This window comes from Aythya fuligula, chromosome 1 (assembly GCF_009819795.1).
Source record: "Aythya fuligula isolate bAytFul2 chromosome 1, bAytFul2.pri, whole genome shotgun sequence".
In the NCBI taxonomy this organism is placed as follows: Eukaryota; Metazoa; Chordata; class Aves; order Anseriformes; family Anatidae; genus Aythya; species Aythya fuligula.
Genome location: NC_045559.1, coordinates 97,401,108 through 97,421,043, shown reverse-complemented (window position 1 = coordinate 97,421,043; position 19,936 = coordinate 97,401,108). Strand labels below are relative to the sequence as shown.

Below are 19,936 nucleotides of genomic sequence, written 5' to 3'. Positions count from 1 at the left end.
GCCTGGGGTGCTTTCATTATACAAAGCCTGGGAGAGCAGAGACTGTAAATGTAGCTTCAAAAGGAGCTTCATCTTAAAGTCTTAGCTCTCAGGGCCTATTAAACATTTATGCTGACTACCACTCCTACTCTTTGCCTCAGAGAAAGCACCCGAAATAACCTTTGCTACAGAGCAAACTACAACAGTCCTACTGGCTGTGTAACAGACTAGCAGGGAGCTGTGAGAAACAACCAGAAAGAGTGTTGGAACAGCACGCTGATGTCTCCATCAGTGAGCCGGGGAAGAAGCAGGAAAATCTGGTCTGGAACTTGAGGGAGACAGAAAACGATGCTAGAAATAACGGCTGGATTAGTTTTTGTAGAAATGGCTAAGAGTGAGTGAGACCATCAAATACATCAGGCAAATACACGTATTTTGGCAATTTTTGTATCGTGTTACTTACTGAAGGTTCATACTTTTGGGCAAGTCTTAAGGCTAGCCTCCAGTTTGGGATCTACAACTGCTGTAGCTGTAGAAGGGCCAGTAGAGGGAAAAAGTAAGTCCTGTGCAGAAAGGAAAACAGAGGGACCCTAGCAGAAAACAAATTTCCTCTTTCACTCAAAAACTCTTTGGCTATGCAACACAAGTTTGGGATGAGATAGCCAGAAATACTCAAGTTTTTCACTCTAGGAAGCTATTAGTACCGACAGCAGATAATACAACATGCACTTATTCCCTTATACTTCACTCATACAGTCACCCAGCTGGAGCAACTCTCGGAGGACAATGCCAGCTGTACACTCAGGGGTTGTGGTGACCCACAGGTGTCCATGCAGCTGTTCAGAAAGTCCCTCAAAGTCATTTATTTCAATGGATGCACATACAAGCCACTAGTCTTAGCCTGCAAATAGGATCCCCTGTCCTCTAATCATGCAACCATCTGTTGATAATAGCATCTACTGGCCTTGCACAGATTTAGGCAATGCTTGGTGCCCATGTTTATCAGCTCTTGCAGATTCAGCAGAACTACTAATCTCCAGAAATCATCAGTCCTGGGGGAACCTTCAATATTCTTCCTCAGCACATGCTTTTTCTCTTGGGTCTGCTTTCTGGTAACTACATCTCCACCCAAACCTACAGTTACCTACATAACCATTTCAGTCTCACAAAAAAAAAAAAAAAAGCCTTCATACCCAGTTGGTGGCTTGTGTGGCTAATCACTCAGCCTTCACATTATAGATACCAGCTTAATGTAAATGTGTCTCCTTCCTCTTAATGAGGGGCCACAGCACCTCCTCCTGGCATCAAAGAACACCAAAATAAATCTGGACCAGGAAAGATGAAGGTTTAGCATTCACAGTTTGATACAGAGAGACAATGAAGATGGGACAGGCCTTCCCACACTTAACCTGGGAAGAAAGATCAATCAAATGGCCTGGATTCATGTTAGGATAGCGTCTGCTTAGCCCAAAGCACTATAACCTATATTAATTTGGCTGCTTATCAACATGGTTATTATATCCAGCAGTGGATTAATGAGCCTGTCTCCTGAAGGCTGGATAAATACGACTGAGCTGACCGAAACATTAAGCAGGAGGTAGTTCTGAAGACTGTATTCTTAGAAACCATTCTGAATAGAGCAGGTCCTACATAGTACACTGGTGGCACTCAGTCCTATTGTTTCCCTCTTTTCTTTTAGTCCACTTTCCCAAAGCTGCAGAAAAGTTTACACAAACCAATCTCAACTATTATCCCTAAGCAGTAACAGCCATGTCTTAATTCTAAATGATCAAATTGAATAAAGCAGAGGCAACAGCATGGGCTTCTATTTTTCCTTCCTCTTGGGTACTTCCCTGCAGCTCTTTTTGGCTTCCTACCGTGCACAAAGGCAGCAACTGTTACTCTTTGGCCAGAACAAGCCTAGAGCTACTGATGAGTGTTAGTGAAGACAGCTGATAAAACCACCATCTCCAGACATCCTCTGTGGTAAAACCCACCTCCACTCTCTTCATCTGAGATTGCTTCCCCCTCCCCATCCACCCCTGAAGTTATAACAGGAGAAGGAGCCTCTTACTTACAGTCTGGATGAAGTGCTTGATGAATTCAGGTGTCCAGGGAAGTTCCAAAAACCCCTCAGGCTGACTGAGGTCTGCTAGGTACGCAACAGCTGCATAACGCTCATGAGACTCCTGAGCTGTAAATGAGTAAAGCTAAGAGGTTCGGAGGAAGTATCATAAACACACACAGCTCTTCTCTAGGCATTGGTTATTTTTTCAGTAGATGGCCCTGTTTTACTCCAAGTAATGCAGTCGAAGTTCCTGCATTTGAGGAGAAACAGACACCGGGATGGCTGCCGTGCAATAGGCAGGTCTCATGCTGGGGAAACCAGGGTCCTGACAACACTCTCTGCCACATCGGCGCCCTTATTCCTGTGGGTTAAAGCTGCCACGACGTGACCCACGAGAGCCCCACAGAGGGTCGCACACACTGGAGGGCAGCCTCCAGTGACAACCAGCAGCTCCACCACCAGTTTCAGGGGCAGCAGCCACCACTCCCTGTAGGGCAGCAGGGGCAGATTGGGCCCAGGCACCTCAACGCAGCCGCCCCATGGCTCAACACCGCGCCTGGCCACTGCAGGCGACCCGCTCCTGGGAGCACACGGCAGGGGGAGGCACGCAGGACCCTGCCCACCGGGTCCCGGCCACACTCAGCCCTCGGCTGTGGTGGGGGAGCAGCGCCGCCACGGAGCGCGGCCGGGCCGAGGCACGGCAAAAACTACAGCTCCCATGGTGCCCGCCGCCCGCCGCCATTTTGAGGGGGGGGCCAGCGGTGGCCGCGGCCGCCATTTGTAGCCGGGCCGTCTCCGCCCCCCCCGGCGGCACGGCGGCGCCATGGGGCGGGCGGCGCTGCCCCTCTGGGCGCTGCTGGCCCTGGGGGCGCTGCGGGCACCGGCACCGGCACCGGGGGTGGCGGCGGGCGGCCCGGCAGGTGAGCGCGGCTGCAGGGGGGTCGGGCTGGGTGATGCTGGTCCGCTGCGCGGCTGCTGCCAGCCGGAGCACAAGTGCTGCTCGGCACCCGCAGGTCGCCCCGGTGGTTTCACGAATGAGCTTTGGCTTTTCCTTCCTGTGTGTTTCAGATGCCAAATGGAAGACGATAACTGACCGCATTAACAGAGCCGTGGAAGCCTATAAGCCATGTGTAAAGGAGAATTGCAGCTGCCACCAGAGGTGAGTCACTGCTTTCCTTGTTACCGGACAGGACTCTGGCCACGAGCGGGAATACTTCTGGCAGCACTGATGGATGAGAGTTAGCTGTAGAGTATTTGGGCTCTAAAGTATCATATCTGCAGCCATCGTAGATCACAGTGCTTGCAAGAAGGAGATTATTAACGGCATTGTGAGAAATAGGCCTCCATAGTTCTAACAGAAGGTGTGTCCAGCTGCGTATTGATCACAGTCCTTGTTGTCCTCTGCAACTGAACAACATAAACTGTGTCAGCATCTCATACCTGAGTACACAGTAATCCCCCACACAGCTGGTGATATTTCTGTGTTAAAAATCCACTTCTGCCTTCTCTCTCAGTGGGACACTGCTAACAAGTTTTTCTGATGGGCTTTTGAAAGTGGAAGAAATCAAGTACATGCAAAATATTTTAAAATAGGTAGTTTAAGAAGAATCATTACAGAAAGCACATTCATTTGTTCTGATGCTGTGTTGTACCTTGTGCACTGCCTGTGCCTGGACAGGGCTTCCAGTGGGAGAAGGGAGGGGAGAACTGGAAGAGCACTCTTTCTGGGGAGTTTAGTTCACTGCTTGTCAGAACTGGAGTAGCAGTGCGTATTTAACTGCCTGACTTTTGCATGACCTCAGATGGTCCAAGAGAAGCTCATTCAGGAAGTATTCCTCTGCCTTTAGGATTAGGCTTCCAAATGTAGAAATGCAGATGTCCCATTTTCAGACTCCTGTTTAAAAAATAGATGTGCTCATTCATTTTGGAGGTGAGATTGAGCACCAGACTGGCTTTTTAAAATCAGATGAGTCATATTGGGCCAACCATTGGTATACTGTTTGGAGGTTTTGATCTTCATTGCTCTTTATATATTTATGACAAGTCTCTTCTAGTTTAGTCTTCCAGTCTTTTTCCTCAGTTACAATTCAAATACAGCCTAAAGACATCTCCTAATCTTTAAACATACTCTCCACTATCTCCTACCCGCCTTTGGGTATGACTTCCACACCTGCTTCAGAACATGATAATTGATAGTAACAGAAAGTCACAGTTGCTGTGATTCTCCAAACCTAGCTCTCATTACAGCAGCATTTCATTTAAGGGTTGTTTAAAGAGCAGTTTTATTCAGTAGTGACAGGCTTTACAAAAGAATCTGGAAAGATGATACAACATGTATCCACTGTGCAGCTAAAAGACTCTTTTCATTTTGATAGCTGATTTGGAGATATGTAAGTGTGCAGCAGAACACTGAAAGCCAGTACTTTTTCTCAGATAACAGATTCTACTTGTGCCAGGTTTTCTGGTGGCCAAGAACTGAAAAGAACTTTCAGAGACTACTGAAAGGTAGCAATATAGGCGAGAATGACATGGACATGCTGTAAAACTCTCCAACTTTCTTCATGATCTCCAGCTCATTAGATTTGCATCCCTGTCACACAGCTTATCCCGTGATCAGTCCATCTGTACTGGGACAATTCTTTATGTAGTTTACAATTTTGTATCTGATACAGAATAACAGAATTATTGAGGTAGGAGGGGAACCTGTTGAGATCATCAGGTCCAACCTCCTTGTTCAAGCAGGGACACCTAGAGTAAGTTGCCAGGACCATGTACAGCCAAGATATGAATATCTCCAAAGATGTGAACCCCACAACCTCTCTGGGTAACCTGTGCCAGGGTTTGATCATGCTCATAGTGGGTTCACCCCTTATGTATGTGCAGTGTTGTATGAAGCCAAGGCATTGATGCAGTGTCTACCAAAAAGTAGTGGAGTGGTTTTTGTGGCTCTTACAGTCCAGCAGCACTTACTAACTGCTCCAAGCAATTAGATCTGGGAGCCATTACAGTGAATTAATATAAGCTGTATACTCCATCTGTATTTTCTTGTATAGGTTAGGGTTATATTTTCATACTGCATTCCTGGAGCTCACTGGTAATGTGCAGATGTCACAGAACAGACTTTGCTTATGCTTGTTCTCCTGAACTAGCTTTCACTGCATACAGCATTACTGGGTGATCACAGAATCACAGAATCACAGAATTTCCTAGGTTGGAAGAGACCTCAAGGTCATCGAGTCCAACCTCCAACCTAACGCTAGCAGTCCCCACTAAACCATATCCCTAAGCTCTACATCTAAACGTCTTTTGAAGACTTCCAGGGATGGTGACTCCACCACTTCCCTGGGCAGCCTGTTCCAGTGCCTCACAACCCTTTCAGTGAAGAAGTTCTTCCTAACATCTAACCTAAAACTCCCCTGGCTCAACTTAAACCCATTCCCCCTCGTCCTGTCACCAGGCACGTGGGAGAACAGGCCAACCCCCACCTCGCTACAGCCTCCCTTGAGGTACCTAAAAAGAGCGATAAGGTCACCCCTGAGCCTCCTCTTCTCCAGGCTGAACAAGCCCAGCTCCCTCAGCCGCTCCTCGTAGGACTTGTTCTCCAGGCCCCTCACCAGCTTCGTCGCCCTTCTCTGCACCCGCTCAAGCACCTCGATGTCCTTCTTGTAGCGAGGGGCCCAAAACTGAACACAGTACTCGAGGTGCGGCCTCACCAGAGCTGAGTACAGGGGGACGATCACCTCCCTAGCCCTGCTGGTCACACTGTTCCTGATACAAGCCAGGATGCCATTGGCCTTCTTGGCCACCTGAGCACACTGCTGGCTCATATTCAGCCGACTGTCAACCATCACTCCCAGGTCCTTCTCTGCCTGGCAGCTCTCCAACCATTCCTCTCCCAGCCTGTAGCTCTGCTTGGGGTTATTGCGCCCCAGGTGCAGGACCCGGCACTTGGCCTTGTTGAACTTCATGCAGTTGACCTCAGCCCATCGGTGCAGCCTATCCAGATCCTCCTGCAGAGCTTTCCTACCCTCGAGCAGATTGACACACGCGCATAGCTTGGTGTCATCTGCAAACTTACTGAGGGTGCACTCAATGCCCTCGTCCAGATCATCGATGAAGATATTAAAGAGGACCGGCCCCAGCACCGAGCCCTGGGGGACGCCACTAGTGACTGGCCTCCAACTGGACTTGGCTCCATTCACCACGACTCTTTGGGCCCGGCTCTCCAGCCAGTTTCTAACCCAACGAAGCGTGCGCCAGTCCAAGCCAAGAGCAGCCAGTTTCTTAAATCTTCATCTTCTTGATGCTTCTCCTCACAACTAAACTCTTCTTTTCTATGTGCAAATAGCATTTTGTGAGGAATTTGGTCTTGGTTTGGCCCATCATCCTTGGAAATCTTCAAGCTTCAGAACTCTGGTTAAGTGAACTGAAGGCTTTATCCACAACCTGCCAGGGTGTGTAAGGTGTTTTCTAGGATAATGACTACCATTGACAGTGTTGATTTAGCCTGTGCTGGGTTTTCTGTTCAGGCAAACAGCACATAGATCATCAAAGAGCAAAGCTTGGACCTTTGAGTCTCTGAGTAGCGGCTGTTTCAAGTGACTGAAATTGAATCCTCCGATATGCCACGTGTAGCAGAGCTGGGAGCTATATGGAACTTGTCAGAGCTAGAAGCCTCTCCTGTATGTTGCAGTAATTCATGTGCAGTATCCTCCCTGCTGCACTCAGTTCTGGCTGATTGTTTTGTTTCAGTGTCTGGAAGCAGGACCTGGCTCCTTTTCGAGATGGCATTTCCAAGGAGATAATGTCAGATGTGGTGAGCCGCAAGCTCGGGACGCACTACCAAATCGTTAAGAACAAGCTGTACCGTGAGCATGACTGCATGTTCCCTGCAAGGTAAGAGCCGTGCAGAAGATCCTGTCTCCCTAGCTGGGACACAGGAGTACTTCCAGCCCTGCCACATTGAAAGTCACTGAGCACAATGATATTTCATTTCCTTACCAACTCCTTGTCATGGCAGGAGCCTAGAAAATTCTGTATGAGCCTTACATGTGAGCAGGAAGTGAGTGTCATTGTTGCACCTTGGTGTAGAAAGAGCTCGTTGATTCTGGGGTCCCAGAGAAAGCTGCAGACCAAGTCAGGTTTAAGAGGATGGGTTGCTTCACTGGTGTCTATACTGCACTGCGGCTTAGAGGCTGCTGGAGGCAGTCCCCAGCCTGCACCATGGCGTGTCTCAGGCTCACCATCTCTTCTGCTGCTGCACAGAGAGAGGGGCCCGCAAGAGGCTCTGTGATTCTGCTTCTCCTTATGGTTCTTTGCCATATGTGTCATTTCTCCACAGATGTAGTGGAGTCGAGCATTTCCTTCAGGGGATCATCAGCCGCCTCCCTGACATGGAAATGGTGATCAATGTGCGAGACTACCCGCAGGTCCCCAAGTGGATGAAACCCATTGTCCCAGTCTTCTCCTTCAGTAAGGTGAGCACACTATTAAAAGCTGAGCATTTCTGAGACATGCGTGTCCTCCTTTTTCTTGCTAACACATATTTTGGAGGATGGTTCCCCCAAGATTTCCTGTGTGTCAAAATTGCTTGCTCTTTTTCACTCGTTATGCTGCTTTTTGCTTCCAGTTTTCTGGCAGACAGACTTACAGATTTATTTAATAGAACAGTTTTTCCCCTCATTAGCTCCTCTTCCAGGTCAAAAAGTGTACCTCTGCTACAGCAGAATGATGCACAGCTGGATGGGATATGTGCCAGCATCACTGTGATTTGTTACAATGCCTCTGTTAAAATTGTAGCCACAGCTTATCAGCATTGTTAAGGATTTTTCATCATCAGTCAGCTGTCATAGCTGATCTCAGCTAATATGAATATTTCAGCCCTTTTTTTTTTTGGCACCACAGATAACTGTTCCTTATCTTCATTTCTGTAATAGTGCTGTCTCCTGTGAACTCCTTTCCCGTGGATTTCTTTTTCCATCTCCAAACACGCTCATACGCACAGAGGCAGACACACACACAGACATTTGCTCTCTCCTTCTCTATTTCCAGACTGGAGAGAACTCATGTATTTTTTCCTGCCTTTCCATTGTTAAACCTGACTGTAGGCCAGTGCCTCAGCATTTCCAATAAAATGTCCTTACATCTCAAACTTCAGGAAATCTTGCTGTGCCTTAGTGCATGCCCAACATGCCCAAATTCTACAGCTTTGCCACCTAACCCGGATCATGACCCTGTCCTTGGCTGAAGGCCAGCAGACTGTAGGATGCAAATAGAAGCAATAAATCATTTGCTCTTGCAAGCTCTGGCTGTACTTTGATTCTGCTAAATTATAGTATCTTACCCTAAACCCAGGCCTTCAGCTCATGCAGTCTGAACTCTAATGTGATCCACCAGTGCCTAATCCCCAGCCATTCTAAAACTATCTCCAGAATTCCAGCACAGCATTGCAAGTGCTGTCATTCAACAACTTTGTTCACTGCTAGATGTATTAGTAAAGGTGTCTGTCTTGCCCCTGAACCATAGCACATACTTTACTCTCGCCAGCAGAACCCAGATGAATGCAGACCAGGTTGCAGGAGTTTAATCTCTGCAGTCATATTCATCATCCTGCCCCTGGCTCCCTTGCAGGACTCTGCAGGAAACTTGAGTTTCCCAGTCACTGCTGTCCAGTATCTGAACTGTAATCTCAGCCCTGTCCTTAGCTGAAACCCAGTGACCCAGGCACAGCTTTTATTTGCACAGACTGCGTTAGTCCCTGCCAGAATGAGGAGGGTTCAGGATGCTGGTCCATGGTGCTTGAAACATAAGGATTGCAGGATTGTTGTATTCTGCATCTTGTAAGGGTGGTGGCTGGAGTTGTCATGGTTTGTTACCCATGCCTGCTTTTAGCAAGGCTGGGAAGGAGCAGACTGTAGAAGCACACGCTCATTTAAGTTGGAAAGCACCTCAGGAGGTTGTTAAACCACTACACCAGTGCAGCACCTCACTCATAGCAGGACCAACTAGATGGGGGTGCCAGAGGCTGCATCCTGCCCAGTTCTGAGCATTTCCAAGAACAGGGTGTCCATGGCCCCCCTGGGCACATGCCCTAGTGTTTCGCTTCCCTCAGAATGAAAACAGGTTTCCCAGTTTTTAATTGGATTTTTTTTTTTTTTCGTAATCAAAGTCTGTTGCCGCACATTCTGTCTTAGTGCACTTCTGAAAAGAGCCTGCCTCTATCTTCCCTAAATTCTTCCATTAGGTTGCAGAAGACAACATTTAGATTCCTGCAAGCCTTCCTGTGCATGAACAAACCCAGTTCTCAAGTTTCTTTTCATATGTCTTGTGCACCAGCCTCCTTACTACTTTTGTGGACTTGGCTCTCCAGTATTTCCAGGTGACAGGCAGATGGAGAAGTTGGATAGTAAGTTTGTTACTAGTGCAGAGAAGTGCCCTGTAATATAGTTTCATGAAAGAATTTACTCTTAGGTACTGTTTTTCCCCTTGATTAAAAGAGAATTTAAGCATCCAGATAGGAATGAGGAATTGAAATTCTTACATGACTGGGATGTTTGTTACAGTGAATTGTCAAGTGATTTCTGAGAAGGCCGGAATGATACGAAGTACTGGAAACCTAAATGTCAAAGGGCCTAGAAGGGCTTCTGTCACAGAGGAGATAGTAATGCCTCGTAAGTTACGGTCAGTAGAACACACTTTAGAAAGGTATATGGAGCTCAGGTTTTACAATATTTACTAATTAGCTATATCATAGATCTTCTTTGTTACTTTCTAACATGGAATTGCCATGTTATCATGTAGCAAGGCACAGCCTTTTTGAAATCACTGAAACATTTTGGTTGGAAAGGACCTTCAGAAGCCAGTGGCCCACTCAAAGCAGGTATGCCTGCTGAAATACACCGGCTTTCTTCAGCTGTTCATGTGGCCCCTTGCAACCCCATGGTGACCACAAAGCTCTCACGGCTGCTTATGAAGGGAGCAGTGAGGGAGAAACCAGACAGAATGCCCTGAAAGGACATCGCTGCTGGTGGGCTGAGGGAACCGAAGTAAATGCTACTCTTACTCTTAAATTATTCTCGTTTTTCTTAAGACACACGAATACAATGACATCATGTATCCTGCCTGGACGTTTTGGGAAGGAGGACCAGCTGTTTGGCCAATTTACCCAACCGGTTTAGGGCGCTGGGACCTCATGAGAGAGGACCTCAGAAGGTATGTTTTAGAAATGAATATTTTGGGGGAGGCTGAATGGAAAACAAAAATCACAGTGAAAGTCATCTAGCACTGAGTAGCATTAGGGCAGCGTTGAAGTCTTAAGACCATAGGTCTGTCAGTCTGTTATCTGTCCTGCTGCCTCATTAACTACGTACAGCCTATCTGCTGTATAAGAACTCTCCATGGAAACCTTGGATGATGTAACTAAAAGTTATAATTAGCTTCCCTGTTTCCAACACTTTAGTAAGGAATGCAGAGGACAAAGTATGCGCATCGGGCTGTCAGGGCGAGATTACTATCATTTTCAGTGGAACAGGGTTTGTCAATAAAGCAGGAGTTATCTTTTGCCTGCAGAAATCTCCCCTGACACATAGAAATATTTTTCTTTGTTTACACCTGCTTCTCTAGGAGCTGTGTTTTTTTGTTTGTTTGTTTGTTTTTTTACTGCAGAGGTGATCCAGGCTATTTGTGTAAGCTTCTGAAAGGGTAAAGGAAAGCCTTCTTTAGGTCTGCTTTTACTTGAGTATTGTACAATAGAGGAATCTGGAATCATTCCCACAAAGCAAGAATGATTACTGTGCTGAGAGTAAGACAGAATATGTTTCTGATTGGGAGTCTTCCTTTTCACAGGATTTTTGACTATTAGCAGAGTAAGCTGTTTCCCCTGGAGAGTGACAAATAAAGTATGTAACAGTTAATGAACATGGAAACGTAACAAGAAAAAAAACACACAACACCTTGATGTGAAACAGTTAGCATGAGCGTGTGAGGTTGAATGTTTCCTTCTACAAAATCCTAAGCCAAATGTCCTATAATATAATGCAGTGAAGGTTCAAAGTACTTGTTTATCCTTGCTTCACCACTGAGCCCCGCTTATGTCACTGGGTTACAAGCAGATGCAAAGCTTAACCTGCACGGATCAGGCTGGAGATCAGGATGTCAAGCCAAGCGCAACAGAAACGTACAACAAACAGCTCCCTAGAGGGAGGCAGGTGACTGCATTGGCAAAAATAAAGCGTGTGAACAGTTTTTTGAAGAGCTCACAAATTCAAATTGAAATTTATTTGGGGAAATGACGAGCCCCTGTGTTTTCAAAACATGGGGCTTTTTTATTTCTAAGTGGGAAATGATGATGGCTAAAAACTCTGTAGTCATTTTGCACCATCCATAGTCAGCGAAGTAGAGAAAAATAAAGCAACAATGTAAAAAGTGGATTAAAATTTTAGGTTAATTTTAATACCCTTAAAGACTAATGTTTGGTAGGTGTGTGTGTAATTTATTGTTTTCACTGAAAAGTGTTCCGAAAAGTAGCCTATATCATGTGATCTTGACCACAGTATTCACAGGAAAACATATTTCATTGGATCTGGCAGAGAAATTTTCCTGCTATAGTGAAGAAAATGATTTCCATCAAAAACGAAGAATTGTAAAATGAGACCATGCTGTGAAAACTGATGAGATTACTGTTTCATGGTTTTATTAAATCATTTATTGCCATGTATAAACAATATTTCAGATCTGCAGAAAAATGGCCATGGACGAAAAAAATCTCTAAAGGATATTTCCGAGGATCCAGGTGAGCATATCTTCCTAAACAAGTGTAATCTAGAATATCTTCTTTAAAAGTATGGAAAGTGAGACATTTTCTACAGCTACATTTCACCACTGTAAGACTAGTATGCAACTAGTTTATTATAGTAAGCTTAATGTTAGAAACAGAGGTTATTACGGATTTGCTGCTTTATTTCTTAATGAGTCAAGTTTCTTAGAACCAGTTCTTTTGTTCTGTGAAAGGAACTGCAGGTGCATAATGTAAATCTAAAGATTTGATACTGATGAGCACGCCTCTTGCCAATGTGAATACTTTATTCTCTGTGGAAGTGCTTATCAGTGAATCAACAAGTATTCTTCTGTTAGTTACCCGAGTGATGGGGGTTAAGAGGATAGATTATTTTTCTCCCCAGAGACAGTTTGAACCATATTAACCGCTGCTCCTCTCTGTTCCTCCAACATCATTGAGTTTCAGGGTTGGACTTGACATCCTGCTATTAATAGGTAGGTTCAGGAGATGATGAGGAGTGAGCCTCGGGGATGTCATAACCTTGTTTATCGGTAGGGGTCAGAGGGATCAGATCTGGAGATGCTTACCATCTTTTAGCTCTCTCTCACTTAGGGAGCTGAAGTATTTGGCACCCGTCAGGGTAAGGCCTAAAGGAAAGAGCATCTCTGCTGATATGTCCTGGGAATTGCTTAAATAATACCATTAAACGTTTACTGTTTTTTCATAAGTGAAACAAAGAAATGTGGCTTCAGATCATTTTTCTTCTGCTAACATACCCTTGGACAGATGTCTACTGTATGGTAGGCACTCAGTAATGTTTTCTGGGGACACACTGAGGTCAGTTCCATAAAGAGGCAGGGTTTCGAGTCCTGTAGTTGGGTAGCTGTGTCAGGTGAGATGGTTTGGCAATGACTGAGGTCATTTCTTTTGCAGAACAAGCCCTGAGAGAGATCCCCTCATTCTGCTGTCCCGAGAAGACCCAGAACTCGTTGATGCTGAGTACACTAAAAATCAGGCTTGGAAATCTGAGAAGGTGAGTGGGTGTTGCCTCTCCTCTGAGCATGAGGGCCAGAAAGGGTAGCATTGCAAGATGGCTTTGATGATTGAGATGCATCTTGTTGGAGAGCTGAGTGGTGTAGCATGGGGGAGGCTTGCAGGTCTGTTGAGGGTAGGGCTCTCTGGTGAATGAAAGGAAGAGTCTCTAGAGCCTGCCAGGACCACCTTTTTTTTTTTTTTTCTTTCCATCTATGCTTTTTGTTGAAAAAAGCCAGCACAGATAAGAAAATGAACTTATGCCAATCCCCTCCTCTCCCATTACTGAAAAATTAGCCAACTTCCCCTTCTAGCCCCAAGCTGCTTGTGTGTTGCTGTCAGTCTTTCTAAACCTTTTTCTGTCATCCCCATCTCTTTGTCTTGCTGCTGATAGTGTTCTGATAATTGCTGCTGGTAACTTTTTAGCTCCATATTAGTGCACAGTCCAGCTCTCTCCAGACACTCTTGGCTAATCCAGTTACACTTGGCTTCACAGAGTCCATTGTCCCAAGCTGTTTTCAGCTCTGTAGCTGCCAACTAAACATTATCATTTAATGTGTTTGCACTGGCATTTGCTTACAGGCAATGTGTAATTTACTGAACTTTTTTTTTTCTTGTTTGAAGGGCTCCAAATTCTTTATAATACTTCTAAAAGCCCACCAGGGAAGGTTTTCTCAGAAGTGAGATGGAGAGCTTTGAGGCTTCAGATTTATTTGTAACTGAGAAGGAAAATGAGTTTGAAATAACCATATAAAACTTACTTATTTTTTTTAATTCTCTTTACTTTAAGGACACCTTAGGGAAGCCTCCTGCAAAGGAAATTCCACTGGTTGATCACTGCAAATACAAGTAAGAATTTTGAAAAGTAAAGCTGTTCAAGGGCTATGGGCTGTTTCTTTCCTTGCATGGTGCATCGTCTCAATTTATTTTAAGATCTAATTCCAGCAACCAGCTCTGTGCAGACAGGGAGGTTTGTGAACAGACATAGAGCAGCTGAAAATTTGGGAGCTTACTGTGGCCTGTGTCAGTGTCAGCTTTCCCCTGTCAGGTCAGGAGAAATAAAGTGCTTTGGGGAAAGTAAAGATCTTAGATCACTAATTAGCATATAGATAGAAAATACGTTTACTTTTACGTGTTTTTTTTTTTTTTTTTTGAGAAAAACTTTCTATAAATTTTTCTTTATGTTCCTATGTCAAGCTGTGAGTTCAAAATTGTTGCATTTTGGTGCTACGGGGATAGCATTAGTGTCTTCGAGGACATAAGGAAGGAAGGAATCATGTCCTCATATGCATATTGGTGCAAGGGTTGCTGTTGAATGTATATAGTAAAAGAGAAAACCTGGAATATGACTGAGCAGATATAGTACTGATTCATACTTTATATGTTGCTTGGGAGAATGTGGTTTTGATTTACAAAGGATTTTATTTTTTAACTACTTTGGGGAGGCTTTGTTAGTGTAATATTCTCGTGGCTTTCTCTGTAGAAATACAGACTTGGCTTGCGTGTGCTTGTATGTCTAATGTTTTGATTTTTCTTTTGCTTTAAAAGTTTGCATTTAGTTGCAATTCCACCAGCTAGAATGTGCTGTTACAAGAGCTCAGTCACTTGGCTGAAGCTGTGTTTTTGTGCAAATGTGATTGACTTGTCTCATTTTATATTTCACTAGACTGTTGCCCAGATTTCTCCCTTCTGTTACACATAGGCTTCCCCAAACTCCTGATGCCTCCTCAGCCCCTCCATACAGTGTGGGCCAAGACATTCTCTCACACTTTTGTCATAGCCCCATTTAGGAATAATCATCAATAGCTGTTGTCAGCAGCGGCATATGGACTCTGTGGAGTCTGTTATGGGCAACTGTCCCCTACAGTGGTCCCGTGGTGTATTATTGACTTCAGACTGTCATTGGGAAAACACAGGTACGAAAAGAGGGGCTGTAATCACACTACCTAACCTAGAAGCCGCACCTCCATCTGTCCATGGGCTGTGAGACACAGTGTCTGGTAGGCTCAACAGGAATTTCTCACTGTGTCCTTCAGTGCTGTACAGAATTGTATACAGAAGTCTGAGAGCAGCCCTTAGTGACTTGGATGAGGTTACAGGCGATGGGAGACACAGCTTGAAATGGACAGAGGCATTTTCTTGCTTCCACACCACTGTTTACGTTGTTGTTCAGTTAGTGTGCTCCTCATCCCTGCCTCAGGCTCCTATGTAATACAAGGAATGCAAAATAATATCAGATTTACTCCCTTTCACTTACTGCTGAACCAAGTTTAGCTATAGTCCCCATCTCACCCAAAATAGCTGTGTTAAAGGGAGAAATCCCCTCCCCCAGCCCAAAATGTTTGACTTCAAAGATTAGTTCCATGTACTGCAGGGTTTTACCCACAGGAAAAACAGCTTTCCATATAATTGGAGAAACATGGGTATGAAAAAGCAAGAAAGCAAACAAACAAACATGCCTCTGAGATACAGTTTGCAAAGCAAAATCTGTCCCCCTCCCCCAGTCAAGCCCATTTTACTAACTTGGCAGAAAATACTGAAAACAAAATTGTTGATTCTTTGTTATCTGCAAAGTCCATCTGTTTTGTGCTAGCCTGTTTAACCTCCTAGGGTTACATTCCCAAGTTAATATGAAACAATTAGATTCAGATTAAAGCAGGATCCCAGAAGAAAAAAAAAAAAAAAAAAAAAAAAAAGAAAAAAAGGCTGAATAGATATGTCAAAGAAGAACAATGAAAGAAAAAGCTCATTGCAAGACAACAGAATTGGGAAAATCTCCTCATGGGAACAGAGTCTCTGGAGCAGCGTAGAGTCCCAGGAGCAGCATCCATGTTGTGACCTTCCATGCCTTTCTGGCTGTGGTCTGTGAGACAAGCCTTCGTTGGTTTTCCATAAGCAGGTGTCTTTGTTGGAGGTAAAGCTTCACTTGCTAAGTTTTGATAGGCACTGGAAACTCTCCTAGCACCTCCGTAACTCCTTTGCAATGAGGAGCTTCAAATAAATGTGCTCCCTCTTTTAGTGAGAAGTGCTTAGCTTGGTGTGAGAGAGATCCCTATGCCCTCACACGTTCCCTGTGAGAGAAGGTTGATCACTATTCAAAGTCCAGTTTCTTACTGTCTTTCTCCATAAAATGACAGATGTGATCAGCTCTTCTCCTTTCTTCTTTTACAGGTATCTGTTTAATTTCCGGGGAGTGGCTGCCAGTTTCCGTTTGAAACACCTCTTCTTGTGTGGTTCACTCGTCTTTCACGTCGGAGAAGAATGGTTGGAGTTCTTCTACCCCCAGCTGAAGCCTTGGGTCCACTATGTCCCAGTCAGATCAGACCTCTCTGATGTCAGGTGTGAGACCCTAAGAGTGCTCAGCAGGGCACTGCATGCCAGGGGAAAACACTGCTGCGTTTTATTTGGTTTGTATTACATGTACACTAGGAAGAGCCTCCACTCATAGGCATCAGTCAAATGCTCTTGGAGGTCATTTTCTTCTCTCTTTATTACCACACCCGGAGAATCTTTTGCATGTGGTACTTACACAATACAGTTTCACTGGGGTATGTAGGTCTCAGCCTCACTGAAATCAGCAGGCACTACATCCTTAAATATCTTTGCAAGTGGCCACTGCAACATGGATAAGGAGAAGAGGACCATATTACTGGGCTAAAAACATGTCAGCTCCTGGATTTCAGCATGCTGTCCAGGACTTACATGGAACAACTGACAGTGATAAGTATCTTCTGTGCACTGAAATGAGGAGCACCAATCCCTTGCTCAGCTCTAAATCTTTAATCTCATCCTCCACAATATTTTAGCTAAGTTTAGCAATAGTTCTCCACTGAACTAGTTGTTTCATAGCATTTTTTTTGTTATTTTAGGGAGCTGTTGCAGTTTGTAAAGGAAAATGATAACATAGCACAAGAAATTGCAGAGAGGTAAGTCGTGTGTCCTTTCTGTCTGTCAAGCACTCTTATCTAAAACATTTTCTTAGGCAGCTTTTGAAGGGGTTACCTGTCAAAGACAGCCTGGTATTAATAGGGTAAAGTATATTTTTCTTCTGCAATAACAGCAGGAGGGTTGGAAGACTTAATACAAGCAGGGGGAACTGGATAACAAGATTATATGTTTAGGTCTTCGGTTCAGATGTGACCCATGTCAGGAACCCCACTGAAAGCCATCAGAAGTTCAGAGCTTTCGTCTCGGTGTGAAGCGAGTTGACCCCTGGGAACTGTGTCTGCATTATAACTATTATATACCCAGGCCGGCAGGGACTGGCTTCTGAAGCAGCAGGCACCACTGTAGCTCAGGCTGTATCTGATACGTGAAATCTGATATTTATTATCCCAGATAACAAATACCATCTTGAGGATAACAAAAGCACTGCAAGTGTCAGAGCTATGAGACTGAATGAAAGTTGTGAAATTGAAATAGACGGTACAGAGCAATGCGTGTTGTTTCTCATTTGAAAAAAAGCAGAGGAGTGAAAGTTGATACACATATAAAACAGAACCAAAGACTCTTGCAGGAACTGGAAATTGGTTCTGACTGTGCCTTGTGTGTCTCTAGGGGACGCCAATTCATCACTGAACACTTGCAGATGGAGGATGTCTCTTGCTACTGGGAGCATCTGTTGTCAGAATATTCCCAAGCCTTGACTTACAAAGTAAAAAGGAGGAAGAACTACAGTGAGATCACTTCTGAATGGCCAAAAACCGAACTGTAGAGACTTCTTCATTTTTCTCTTCAGCTCAAACTGATCTCTGGAAATCTGAAGATTGGTGTATCTTCTTCCTTGTTCTTAGATCTATTATCCTTTGTACTAAGACTACAGAGAACAGCAATAGGCTAACTTGAAAATTGTTCCCACACAGCCATGCAGTGGGACCCAGTTACTGTTGCCGTAAGAACATTAAGTAGGATGTTGGATTATGGCTATTTAGTGGGGTTGTTATGCCTGTGCCTGGAAGAGCATAGTTAGCATTTGGGACTTTGTTACTACCTGTCTAAGAATGATCCTAAATCCCATTCAGTTAATGAGATGCCTTCATGTTAAATTTACTTGACCTTTTGCTGGGTCCTCTGTACTCACAGGCAAGGTAGTATCCGCTACGCTCAGCTGGGAGATGCACATCTGTTTTTGGCAGTGATCAGTGTTTTCTCATCTGTGTGATGACACTTGGGATATTAGAAGTTCTCTGACAGAAGCAGGTGCTGGGATTTGGGGTAGCCTTTTTAGATAGCTTATAGCTTACTTTTCTGATGTTTGTGTCAGGTTTTTAAAGAGGTTGATGGCAAGGCTTTGATGGGCTGTTAAGAGGACAAATTATCCTTGCACAGATAAATTACCTACCTCATAGGAGAACGTCTGGTGATGATAATGTTACCACAGTACTTAGCCTGAGTAGCAGACAGTCAAGCAGTTGAGATAAGCAGTGTTTGTCCTCTGTTGTGGGGGCAATGAGGTGGATGCATGGCTGTGCAAAACTGAGCCCCTGTTAGCAAGCTCTCACCAGTCCACTGGCCAGATGTCCTGGGACCCTTAAGAACCTAGAGGAAGTATGCACAGAGGTAGATTCAGCTCTTAGGTTCTTTTTCTTTTTTTTTTCTTTTTTTTTTTTTCTTTTATTTTTCCCAGATGTTCACAGATTCTCTGCTCTGATCCCCTTCTGCAACCTTACCAGGGTATTTTACTTTAAAGGGGGTAACACCTCTTCACTCCATCATCATCTTTTCTTTCACCCAGCTGTTATGTTCCTTTTCTGATCTTCCTCAGTCTGTCTGAGGGAATGTCTTCAATCACACAATGGCAGCTATTCGTGATATTATTCATTTTAAGTTCAAGTCACAGGTTCTTTAGGCTGACTGTATTTATGCCAACTACAGGCTGCTCAGCTCATAAGGAGTGCAGTTTCTAAAATGCTCTGTTGCCCCTGAACTGAGAGGCCTGGTATGAAGCAGCACATTCTCTGGCATCCAGATAGGCTTAGTTTCTCCTACTTACTGTTTGCTCGGTAATGTCAAAGCCTTGTATTAAAACAAGTTTTCTAGTGGCAAAGAGCTAGACTGTGCTGGTTCCTAGCCTGTCTAGTCCCCTTCTGCTGTGAGCTGCTTGCCCTTATGCTTTGGGATCACTGCTCCTTCTGTGCTGCAGCTCGTCTGTGTGAGCAGGGTCAGAGTGGCCGCTGTCCCAGATATGTCCTTTGGGTGTCAGTGGACATCTGTCAGTTGAGCACAGTCCTTGGCACTCCTGGCATGTGGGTGCTCAAGTCTTCGGAAGCTGGAGTGCAGAGAAGCAAACTGCTCCTGCTGGCCTGAGCCAGCAGCGTGGGATCCCAGTGTGGCCTCTGCAGCCCCGGTGGGCTCCCTTCATAACCAAGGGCTCCCTTGGTTATGAAGGGAGCCCACTCGTGTCATAGGAAACAGCACAGTAATAGAAGGGATGATAACAGCTCATACTCTTGTCTGTAGTCAGTTTGGATCAGAGAACACGCTACCAAGGACAATAATGCCGAGTACATGCACAACACGAATGCATTTGGAGGCCTCAGCAGCACTGCCAGCCCCTGGTACAGGGAAATAACTGCCAGACCCAGTAGTCAAGCACCAGCTGCTGGAGCAGCGCACCACTTGTGTGACCACTGGCTGGGTTCTCCCAGCGGGCAAAGAAAATAAATTAGGGTATTAAAATAGCTTGATTTCTGAGGAAGAGTTGTATAAGAGTGGAAGGGGTTTTGTGGTCTTGTGTTCTTAGCCAATGAAGAGACAGCAGCCTGAGAAACTGAAACAGCAATGTATACTTTTTTTAAACCATTTTTAATGATGTGCTTTTGGATTAAAATAACCAAAAATGAAGTCTTGTCGGATGCATCATTTCTTAATCAGAATGGTAAGAAAAGGTCTGGATAGCCCCCAGCTGTTTCACCAGAGAAGGTGAAGCGTGTCTTTCTGTTTTTTCCTCTTCGACAGTAATATCTGGGGTGTCTCAGTGGAATCTGTGAAATACTGTCCAAGTCACCACTGCAAGTCCTGGGTGATGCTGACTGAAAACTTTTCCTGGTGGACAGCTTGCACGGGCTGGGCACTTCCCAGCC

General features: G+C 44.9%; 1 protein-coding gene across 1 annotated transcript; it reads left to right on the top strand.

Moving 5' to 3' along the window:
- Positions 1-2,870: 2,870 nt before the first annotated feature.
- On the top strand, positions 2,871-19,671 carry POGLUT1 (protein O-glucosyltransferase 1). Its single transcript, XM_032203576.1, has 11 exons — positions 2,871-2,967; positions 3,116-3,206; positions 6,800-6,943; positions 7,389-7,524; positions 10,137-10,258; positions 11,778-11,837; positions 12,756-12,855; positions 13,645-13,703; positions 16,026-16,193; positions 16,724-16,780; positions 17,412-19,671. Exons 1-11 carry the CDS (start codon positions 2,871-2,873, stop codon positions 17,566-17,568), a joined length of 1,191 nt encoding a protein of 396 aa, XP_032059467.1. The 3' UTR covers positions 17,569-19,671.
- The last annotated feature ends 265 nt before the right edge of the window (positions 19,672-19,936 follow it).